General features: G+C 37.4%; 1 protein-coding gene across 5 annotated transcripts in view; it reads right to left on the bottom strand.

Annotated features, from left to right (window-relative positions):
• Positions 1-11489, bottom strand: part of LOC135198448 (uncharacterized) — a 21876-nt gene extending 10387 nt beyond the window's left edge. Inside the window, exons 1-4 of one of the 5 annotated variants that reach the window (XM_064226003.1) lie at positions 10676-11488; positions 7962-8220; positions 4315-4332; positions 444-528 (exon numbers count right to left, since the gene is read on the bottom strand). In XM_064226003.1, coding sequence (XP_064082073.1) covers positions 444-528; positions 4315-4332; positions 7962-8211 — 353 coding nt within the window. In that variant the 5' untranslated portion in view covers positions 8212-8220; positions 10676-11488. Of the gene's footprint in view, positions 1-443; positions 529-1059; positions 2383-4314; positions 4333-7961; positions 8221-10675 lie in introns of those variants that run through there. The other 4 variants (XM_064226000.1, XM_064226004.1, XM_064226001.1 and 1 more) reach the window with 4 other exon arrangements.
• Positions 11490-12162: the final 673 nt, after the last annotated feature.

Below are 12162 nucleotides of genomic sequence, written 5' to 3'. Positions count from 1 at the left end.
AAAACCACGGCAATTAGAGGAATATTGCTTTTGTTAAAAATTCTTTATAATAGTCATATGGTGAAATTCCTTTAAAATATTTATATGGTAAAATTCCTTTATAATTCTACAGTAAAACTTTTTAAGAGGAGTTTTATGCAAAAATTGAACTATAACATTACGTAAAAAAAGACAAAAATTGTCAAATTGCCATGTTTCCAACAATGCTTTTTAAAAAAACAAACATTTTTAATGTATATCATTCATACACAGCCTACTTACACAAGAGTTTTTCTGTATCACACTTATCCTGCAGTACACATATGCGTGTTATGTATATTTACATATTGTATATATCCATATATGTATACATGATATTTACATTATATCTAGGTATGTTTGTATATGTGTGTGGGTGTATGATGTACTCATGCGCTCATGATAACGTCATAATCAGGACTTACCCGTAACCGCTCTCACTTCCGTAACCTCCGTAGCCGCCTCCTCCCCCTCCGCCGTATCCGCTCTCGCTGGCATAAGGCTCATAGTCTATAGGAAAATAATAAAGAGGTTTATGATAATAATTTAGAGAGGGAGAAAGGTAGTTGTGTGTATTTTCACTTAAACGTTGCCGGGAAATCTGCTCATGTTAATATGTGTAGGTACTTTTTTCGGCCAAAATTGTGGGAGGGTTGAGATATCTGTTCGTACGTAATAACGCTTGATGGAATTTGTTAAATCCCTTTGCTAAAACATTTCTCTAAATGTATAGAAAATTTATCTTGTCCCAAATCAATCTACCTCGTCAGTTGTAACTGAGAAATTGTTAATTACAACTCGAGACGGTTTTTAGGTTAGAAAGACGAAGTTTGTATACTGAGTGACTTTTAACTTTTGAAGCAATTGTTTTTCTCTCATATATTTTATTGGCGCACTTGTAATTCCTGAGCAACAGATAGATATAGTTTCATTCTTTTAACGTTTCCTTTCTTTGGTGTGTATGTGTGGGCGTGTATGTGCACGTGTATATTTGAGAATGTGCATAGAAGTTCAAGTGTTTTTGTTTTAACAATTACTTACTGGCGACATCCGATTTATCCACGCCTGGAGTGGAGCTGTTTCCCCTTAATTGCTCGAGAATCGTGCTCAGATTCATAATCATCATGAAGAATTTTCGTCACTTTATGGGCGTTAAATATATGTGTAACTTAAAGCGCACTACCCAAAATAATCCACCAGTTATCGAAGTATTTCACAAAGTTGTAGTTGGCTCTTCCGTGTATGCTTGAATCGCGAAGATATGTTCTGTTTCTTTGCTGTTAAACTTTGTGCTGGGTTATTTTCAAACTCAACGTTTCACATTGACTTCCTATAGTAGTCTTAGACTTGAGCTGCAGTCTTTAGATTGATTGTAGTCTTAGACGTATTGCTTCACAGAGTTGTACTTGATTGTTCTTGAGTATGCTCGCCACACGAAGATATAGATAAAGATATATTCTCCAACATCTCTCGCTGCCAAACTTTAATCTTGATTATTTTCGATCTTGGGCGTTTCACAGTGACTTGCTAAAGTCTTAGACTTATATGTAGCCTTTAGACCTAGATGGTCGTTAGACTTCTTTGCAGTCGTAGACTAGCTAGTCATTAGACCTAGTTGTAGCCCTTAGACTTATGACTTATCTGTAGTATTTAGGCCTAGTTGTAGTTTTAGACTTGCACTACAGCTGTTCGATGTAGTCTTAGACCTATGCAGCTGCTCAATCTTGGTCTCGTCTCTTCAGCACAAACATTTCGAGATTTTAAGCCTTTCAGCACGACGCTATCCACACCTCTGAGCAAGCTCGAATGTGACACACGACGACTTAAGCTTGCCTCTGTAGCCTCCTAAAGGCGTCTTTCTCGTGATTAATAATCCGAATGACGAGGGGTAAGTAGAAGGGAGGTGACAGTTGAGATAATACGACCGGTTCCTCCATGGTCGCCATTAGTTGTTCACGCACGAGCGTTCGTTCTTCTAACGGGGAAACTTTAATAAAGCCGTTAATGGTAGCTCCTAGCTCTCTCCTGGAGGAATGGGAGTAGCTCTCCTCAGTGGGAGAGGGAGAACGTGGGGCTATAAAATAGTCTTTTATTGTATAAAATAACTGTCATACTTTGTTCCTGTCTTCGTCTGTCTGACTTTTTCGTGGTTGGTTGTGTCGGGCAAATGACGTAACAGTTCTTTGATGATAAGTGAGAAAAGCAAAGCTCTTAGAAATAAAGCTTGCGCCATGATAAAAGTGGGTAATAAAAGAATGTACTTTTGTGTCAGGACCAATACTAATGCTAAAATGAGTCTGCTTTTGGTGGAGGTAGTAAGGAGCTTAAGAATTTATGTATTTGTAGAAGGCATTAAAGCTAGTGGATGTGGGCATTATCGGATGGTGTAAAAATATTAAGATTATAATCTTGTAGAATGTAGTATACAATTAATCTAGCAAGAAAGTATATCAATATGCACGTATATATAATTATGTATACAGTATATAGATTAATGTCTATATATATATATATATATATATATATATATATATATATATGTGTGTGTGTGTGTGTGTGTGTGTGTGTGTGTGTGTGTGTGTGTATGTATAATTATGTGTACATTAGATATATGTAGACTCTACTGGTCACTTTCTACCGGATACATATGCAATTGAAATAACCACTTTCGCCCTCTTAACCTCGATTTCTACGCGCTTTTTTCGATACGCCTTGTCACGACTAAGCATTGAGATGCAAGTGCAAGAATATGAAGAAAAAAATAATTATGATGTCCGGTAGCAGGAATGAACTTGGGCTACCATAATCACATTCGGGTCCGTTTCCCGCCACTGGACATCATAATATCTTGGCGGGGTGGTGCATTGTGGCTTTTACAATTACATATATGTATATATATATATATATATATATATATATATTATATATATATATATATATATATGACACTGTGGTTTATAGTCTCTTGTTCTCAAGGTCCCAAAATCCCCAATTTAAGAATGACGTCATGCGTAGCAGTACTCACAGTCGTCACGTGACACGGTATCGTCGGAATATCCATGTCTAGTCTGCCGTTGCCGCCGATGTCACCTCCCATACGGTTATCTGGGTAAACAATGAGGTCATAGGTCAAAAAATAAAAAGGTCACAGACACACACGCACACCTTTCTTAACCCTGGAACACTGAACCCGTTTTCCCTGTTAACACACGGCCACTGAACGTGGGTAGTTTATACCCGATTTTGGAAAATTAAAGAAAAATAGTTAAATAGCAAATTTATTAATCCTATCCTTTACACACTAAATATAACCCTATTACCTAGTAATGAAACTATTAAATTAGAATACTTACTTTCAGAAACTTGAATTAAAAAAGCAAAAGAAAGGAATGTAAAAAAGTGAAAAAATTTGAATGTTTTTGCAAAAAAATTAAGCAAAAAAACCCTCCCCACAAAAAATCGCTCAGATGCTCCCACACGCTTCCAAGGATGTCAGGCTCTCATCCCAGGGGGTCATCAAGGCACGGGGGATGCGGGAACGTAGGGAAGAGAGTAGGAAAAACACCCTTTTTTTAGTGCACCAGAAATGACAAATTGTGGAATATAATGTGTTTATTATATTTCTTTTTATACTTTATCACACATTATCACTCAAAATCTTAGTTTTATATATATTCCTACCTCAGCCTTATATGCAATCACAGCAGTAGGGAGTAGTGGCTCGGGCAAACAGGTTGGCGGCAGCTGTGACACCTGAAACGTGTCTTTTTGTCGACCCCTCCTTTTGTCTCATTATAATATTCAATTATGTTAGGCTTTCCGGTGACATAATTCACTACTTGCTGGTGTGCATACTTGAAAGGAGGAGCACATTCTTCTTTGTTGTACACATTACCCAGTTTTTTTCTATATACTCTTATCACTGAACGTGGGTAAACGGTACCCGAACACGTCTGTAGCGCAAAATCCAGGCAGAGGATTGGAGCGACGCGACTTTCCCCTATAAACCCATAGATTAGACTGAAGCTATACTGAGTCCCAGCGCGCTGGCTTGTGGGGAGAGGATGGAACACGAATGACATCACCTACTCTGGGTAATCTATACCCACGTTCAGTGTTCCAGGGTTAATTAAGTCTAAACGCGTATACTAGTCTGCCTAGAAATACGTAGGTCACAAACACACACACACACGCACACAAACATACCTTTTTTTTTTATTTAAGTCTAAGCTCATATACCAGTCTACCCAAGGCCTCTCTACCCATACCCATGAAGAAAGCGATCATGTCATTTACCTGTATCACGCTGCGAATCTGCAAATAAAAAAAGGAATATTCGTTGACTCTTGTTTTTTTACATATTTATATCTGTGTTATGAAGATATTAATGGCTTCTTTCTAAAAACACTTCCAAAACACTTTTACCAGTAACTGCATCTTTTCCCTAGTGTCCATCACCACATCATTTAAAATCATATGTAACTATACTCAAGAAATAGAATGGTTAGTAGATTTTAATACATATCTATCGCTGACTTGTATTTTTATATGCATCTGTTATGGGGCTATGAATGACTCTCCCAAACACTTTCGTAAATCTTTTTCTAGAACTATACACAAAAACAAGAAGGGTCAGTAGATTTCCAGTGCACATCTAAGGCATGAAGACAATAAGTACTCGTTTTACAAAGTTTCAGTCGTTCATCAGCACTTGCATCCTCATATCATCAGTCACACTGTGCTATTAAAAATCGTCAGCAAATCTTCACAAGAAAAGGAGTGATTTTATTCCGACTCACTTTGAAGTGATCAGTCTATTAAATACATACTTTTGTTTCAACCGGTTTGAAACTACTCAATACCCGACATCAGTCAGGTCTGTATCAACTACAAGCATTCCTTACACGAAAAAGAGAGGTTAGTTTTTTTCTTTTATTTCAAAATAGTTTTCGTATATCTTAACTTTAGGGTCATAATGTATTGCATCTTCGCTCGAACTCTGGAGGTTCCAGTTGCGCAACATCTTAAGGGAAACTGTTCCACAGTCCAACAGTGTGAGGAACAAAGGACCTCTGGAACTGAAGAGGCTCATTTACTGCATATTGGTGCTTCTGCTATTCAGCAAATCTGGTCAGTCCCACTCGACAGGAAAAGTGTGATTTGGGATCAGTTGTGAAAGTGAAAGATCTGTATGTTAAAGTACAACCTATGAAAAAGTGACAAACGAGAGACCATCCGTCGATGGTTCTATACTCTGTTTTTTTCCATCTGTCCACCAGCCTGTGGTGTTTGCGTATGGTAATACTGCGTCGCGGGCTTTAGCTAGTTACATTCAGCTTACATTCAACAATAATAACAATATCCTATTTCGAATATTAACGGTGTAATTCGCATACAGTAAATTATTAAAACACTTTTCAGTTGCAAATGCACACCCAGACATCCTTTTATTTACCGAAAACTTAAACATAGCGTAACTATCTAAAGCCCGGGACGCAATGTTACTATACGCAAACACCACAGGCGGGTAGACAGATGGAAAAAACAGAGTATAGTCTTCACTACTAGTACTATGTATTAGGAAACAAAAACCTACCACCACGAACCACTCTATGTTAAAGAGATAAATATCTGGCAGAAGCAGACATCCAAACCGGAGAACAGTGCTATTCTAGTAAAGGAAGTCCAAATAACATAAAACAGGTTGCATTGATTTTATCAGTTACAAACATATGAGGCCTTCGTAGTTAAGAGCGGATGGTCTCTCCTAATGCAATCATTTTCAACATGCCTCATCATCCGTAAGCGTGACTTCTTGTTCAAACACCTGAAGTGGGAAATATTTGCGCAGGCGCAGATGTGTATTTCAAGGAGCGCCCGTGAGAACGTTTCTTCGTGATGGAAGAGTGCTATGAGATCGCCAATTTCATTCAGATACACGAGGAAGGAGCGTGAGTTTGTGTCATTCGGTAGGTGTGGGGATTCGGAGCTTCAAATTAGTCAGGGGAGGGGGATTCGGAGCTTCGAAACAGTTAGTTACACGGAACACGGAACCTCAAAAGTTCAATCTAGGATGCAATGTATCACTACCCGAAAACTGTTCATCTTGTGTTTTGATAATTTATTTGTATTTTTCTATGTTTATGCAGTTAATTTATGCATTTATCGTTTTTTTCTTTCTGATAACTGGTCTCTTCTTTCATTATATCCTATTACCTTCTGTTACTTCTTTGTCTAATGAACATTTTGGCAGCTTGAATTTCAAGTCAACGGCCTTTGCAGTGGGCTTGTTCCATATGAAGAGGGTTCATCTTATAAGTAATAATAATAATAATAATAATAATAATAATAATAATAATAATAGTCCTCTTTAGTATTTGCTAGTTAATGATAGTTGATACTGGTCAATACTTGAGTGGGTGACCACCAGTATGTAGAAGATGTTACTAGCGCATATGCTCTGAGAAGCAATAAAAGGGTGGAAGGGAAATGATTCTCTCTCTCTCTCTCTCTCTCTCTCTCTCTCCTGTAAGTCGCCATTACTTTATATCACTTAGATAAGATAAACACTAATGGAATTATTCCTCCGAACAAATCTATTCAACTGATGTCATATTGACCCAAGCTTAAAGGTTGTTTTTATACCTTTAACTGAGAAACAATGGATGTCGTTGCTTACGAGTTTAAGAGAGGCTGTGATGTATTACTGAATTAACACACTTGACAAGTTCAACTGTTCTCCATGTACGTGTGGATTTGTTTTAGTTGATTTTTAAGATATTCATTTGTATAATTTTTAACCAAGCGTTATGGTTTATATAAGCTGTGTTTATACCCTATCTCTTATACATGCACTGTATTCTATATATGTGTACACCATTAAAGAATGAGAAACAGCACAAGCAATCAAGAGCAGAAATGAGAAACATTACACCATCATCACAGAATGAGAAACAGCACAAACAATCGCGAGCTGAAATGAGAAACATTACACCACCATTAAAGAATGAGAAACAGCACAAACAATCGCTAGCTGAAATGAGAAACATCACACCATCATTAAAGAATGAGAAACAGCACAAACAATCGCTAGCTGAAATGAGAAACATCACACCGTCATTATAAGAAACAGCTCAAGCAATCAAGAGTCGAAAGGAGAAACATCACACCGTCATTAAGGAATGAGAAATGGCCCAAACAATCACACCATCATTAAAGAATGGGGAACAGCACAGACAATCACAAGCTAAAATGAGAAACAGCACAAACAATCAAGAGCTGAAATGAGAAACATCACACCATCATTAAAGAATGAGAAACAGCACAAGCAATCAAGAGCCGAAATGAGAAACATCACACCATCATTAAAGAATGAGAAACAGCACAAACAATCGCTAGCTGAAATGAGAAACATCACACCGTCATTATGAGAAACAGCTCAAGCAATCAAGAGTCGAAAGGAGAAACATCACACCGTCATTAAGGAATGAGAAATGGCACAAACAATCACACCACCATTAAAGAATGGGGAACAGCACAGACAATCACAACCCAAAATGAGAAACAGCACAAACAATCAAGAGCTGAAATGAGAAACATCACACCATCATTAAAGAATGGGAAACAGCAGAAGCAATCAAGAACCGAAATGAGAAACATCAAACACACCATCATAAAAGAATGAGAAACAGCACAAACAGTCACGAGCCGGAATGAGAAACAGCACAAATAATCACGAGCCGAAATGAGAAAAAAGGTGCAAGCTATCAAGAGCTAAAATGAGAAACATAACACCGTTATTAAGGAATGAGAAACAGCGCAAATAATCAAGAGCAGCAATGAGAAACATCACACCAACGTTATTAAAGAATGAGAAACATCGCACCAACGTTGTTAAAGAATGAGAAGCATCACACTAACGTTTTTAAAGAATGAGAACAAACCTGCATTCTTCCGTATCATAGAATTGAAAGTCTTGCTCAGATCGTAGGATGCAGAAGGATTCGATCCTGACCCTCCTCCCCCTCCACCACCACCACCTCCTCCTCCTCCTCCTCCTAGCCTGTTGAAGGAGTTCCTCATCGTCTGTCGATAGGGCTCCGCCTGTGGAAGTTCCTCGGTGCCCTCCTCCTCACTCTGACACCAGCCTGAAGATGCGATGGCCAGTAACCCCACGATCAGACACAGACGCATTTTGCTGGACTGGAATCAAAGTAATATTATTATTATTATTATTATTATTATTATTATTATTATTATTATTATTGTGGAAGTAACGTTATTATTATTATATTATTCAAAGGTTAAGTCCGTAATCATATGGAACAAGCCCAACACAGGGGCTATGACTTGAAATTCAAGCTTCCAAAGAATATTACGGTGTTCAATTGAAAGAAATTACGAAAAATAACAGGATATATTATGGAATGAAGAGATCAGTGGACTGGAAGAAAAAAACATAAATGAATAGATTAACTTAACAGCTTCCATATTATGTGATTATAATTTTTAGAAATTCTTAACATTTTGTTTTCAGTACTTTAGATTTGGGAAATCTAAAGTACTGAATAATAATAATAATGAGAAATCCATTACATAATCAAAATGATTTCGGTTATGAGAATTTTGGGGTAGTTCTCATAATAGCTACTGCTCAGATATATCTCAGTAATATCTGTTAATCACTTAATAGAATTCGATAGAGGTCTTAATATGATGATTAAATTGTATTAATCAACCCCCTACACCACCCCCGCCCCTGGCGGGTTACATTATTCATCCCAAGTCCTAATGGCCGTCACAGAGGCATCAGTATCTCGTGTCTATGGGATTTTCTTGGAATCTGTATCCCTGTAACCTTCAGAAAATTTCGTATCTCAGACTTTCTTAAAATCTATATCTCTGCGCCCTTAAGAAATTCTGTATCACTGTATCCTTCGGAAAATCTATCTGCGATTTTCTTGAAATCTGTATCTCGTGCCTACATCACTTTCAATAAAAAGTGTATCTCTGGGATATTTCTTGACGTCGGCTTTCCTGTAACCTTTAGAAAATTTCGTATCTCAGAGCTTTGCTTGAAATCTATATCTCTGCGCCCCTTAAGAAATTATGTATCACTGTTATTTCATTCGGAAAATCTATCCTCGAGATTTCTTGAAATCTGTATCTCGCTTTTGCCTACGTCACTTTCAGAAAGTGTATCTCTGGGATGTTCTTGAAATCTGTATCTCGTGCCTACGTCACTTTCAGAAAGGTATCTCTGGGATGTTCTTGAACTCTGCATTTCTGTACCCTTCAGAAAATTCTGTTTCTCTGAGACTTTCGTGAAATCTGCATGCATCTCTGTGCCCTTCAGAAATTTTGTATCTCTGAGACGTTCTTGGAATCTATCTCTTACCCTTCAGAACTCTGTATCTCTTTGAGTCTTTCTTCAAATCTGTATTTTTTTTTAAATTCCTAGAAATCCATTCTATGTCTATCTCTGTACAAGAAACGCTTCAGAGAAATCCTGTAGTACTTTACAGTGACGTTCTAAAATTGACACAAATACTGTGGACATAACGAGGCAGAAAGGTGTCATTTGCAAGCATATAGCTGCGCATCTGATGACCACCTGTTAATCACGTGCGAGCTCTCGGGATGGTAATTATTATGACTTTCTTGCGGATAAATCCTGTTATTTTTGTTATTCAAGAGAACACAGAAAATGGCTAATACACGGAAGCGTAAATATATATATATATATATATATATATATATATATATATATATATATATATATATACATATACAAATATATGTTATGATATTTCTGGCCAATTGGTTTCCAAGTCATTGTTATCAGTAAAAATAAAAGGAAATGTAATCGTATGTATACTTAAGTGTATATATAATATATATATATATATATATATATATATATATATATATATTAAAGTATACATACAATGTTTACTTCATGCAATTTAATTGATGTCGATGGCTTGGAAAATGATTGCTCAGAAATATCAAAATATGAATTTTGTTGTACTCCTGAATATTTGTAACATTTCTAGCCTATTATTATTATTATCATTATTATTATTATTATTATCATTATTATATTAGAAGGCTTTGTCATGAGTTTGCGAGAAAGCTTTTGAATTATGCATCTCAAAAAGACACGGGACCTTTCTCTCCAAAATTGTAGAACAAAAATTCTCCCATATGACAAGGGTGCTTGCACGAGTAGGCCTATGTGATGCAAAGCAAACTATACTCTGTTTTTTTTTTTTCCATCTCTCCATCCGCCTGTGGTGTTTGAGCATGGTAACACTGCGTCCCGGTCTTTAAATAATATTCTATTTCTAATATTAACGGTGTAATTCGCATACAGTAAATTATCAAAACACTTTTCTATTGCAAATGTGCACCCAGATATCCTTTTATTTACCTAAAACTTCACATAGCGTAACTATTTAAAGCCCGGGACGCAGTGTTACCATGCGAAAACACCACAGGCGGATGGACAGATGGAAAAAAAAAAACCGCGTTTTATAGATGCAGTTGAGTCTCAGCTGAGTTTGTGAGAAAGATTTGGAAACGTACATAAAAAACACTCGAATTTTTTTCCAAAAAATGTTAGAAAAAAAAATCTCCCACATGAAAAGCCACTTACCGATGAGGCCTATGTGATGCAAAAGAAATCGGATGCAATTGAGTCTAAGTGGTGTCAAAACTCTTCCTTGAAGCCGACTTGTAGAAACCTTTAACAAAATCAGCCGAGACTGGGCCAACGTTCTGCCACCGTTGTCAAAATACGACTCGGGTTGCGCTCACTCAATTGCGAGCATATGAGAGTACGTGCGTGCGTACGTGTTCCTCCTTCCTGAGGAGCTGTACATACGAAGTCCAATCGCTGAGCAGCGGCGTTCGGGGGCTGGTTGGCGCTGTAGGCGGTAACGGAACGGCTCCGCGATCACTGAAGTGTTTCGGAAGAGGTTAGGCTAGCGGGTCACTCGTCTACTTAACGATAGACCATCCCGCCGGCTCTCTAAAGTAAACAAGTCAATTCACATCCACATAACTCGGGGAGATTTCGATCCACATAACTCACGATTCCTTCGATTTCAAGCTGAGAAGCTTAACTACTGAAACTTTTATCTTTTATTAGAACGTGCCCTTTGAAAGGCTTCCCATCTCGCGTGGTTAATTTAGACGCATGCGCCCTATAATTCCATAACTGTACGCCTTGTATGTCTATGCGACATTAACATAATACAGCCTCGGAACGATTAACAAAATAACTTGCTTAATCGGGGCTAATGGATTCATAAATAACTAAGTGGATTACTGTTAAGAGTAGGCGTGATCTTCTTTGTAACGACATGTGACTCCAGAATGATCTTGCACATGGTACTAATGATTTTCAGTTTGAAATTTAATCTAATAACTCCAATTTTGCTGTAGATTGCCTGAGCACATACCGTGATGCAATCTTTACCGGTTGTGGGAGTGAGCAGCGATATTTTTCAAAGTCATCTCAAGCGTTTCCATAATGACGCTACAAGATTAAATAGCAACCTGCATCTGTTTTTCTGGAGTTCTACCTATTTCGCTCATTTGCGAGTCAAGACTCCAGGCAATCGGCTTTCTTTTACACATCTCAAACTTATTTTACTCATCGTGTGCATTGCAAGACGTGAGTGCTCGCAATGAACCATGAGACTTACGATTTATTGCAATTTTCTGTGACTAACGGTATTTACAAATTTAACTAAATTTCTCTTAACTCTTTTGTTCGTCTTTAGGCTGACGATAAGATTCACCGAGGTAACCACAAGACTATTAAGGATTTATTTCGGCTTGAAATTGATGTATTGATTGATTTTCAACGTGCACTGGCGTCGCAGTATTGTTGGCCTTCGTAGATTGTCCCAGTTATGCAGCGAAAAAGGTGTGAAGTGCTTTTGAGCTGAAACTCTTATCAGGGTCTGAAGCTACTGGAGGATCTTTCACCTTACACCTTGACTTGTAATCTAACTTATACGATGACTTATACCAAAAAATTATATCATTCTACTTAAGGTTAACTTCTGAAAGTAGACAGTCATATTAGCTGTTTAAATTAACCAACAAGCAAACTGAAAAGTAAAACTTAAATAA

This window comes from Macrobrachium nipponense, chromosome 22 (assembly GCF_015104395.2).
Source record: "Macrobrachium nipponense isolate FS-2020 chromosome 22, ASM1510439v2, whole genome shotgun sequence".
Taxonomy (NCBI): Eukaryota; Metazoa; Arthropoda; class Malacostraca; order Decapoda; family Palaemonidae; genus Macrobrachium; species Macrobrachium nipponense.
The sequence above is the reverse complement of the archived record's forward strand: the minus strand, read 5'-3'. Positions and strand labels throughout refer to the sequence as shown.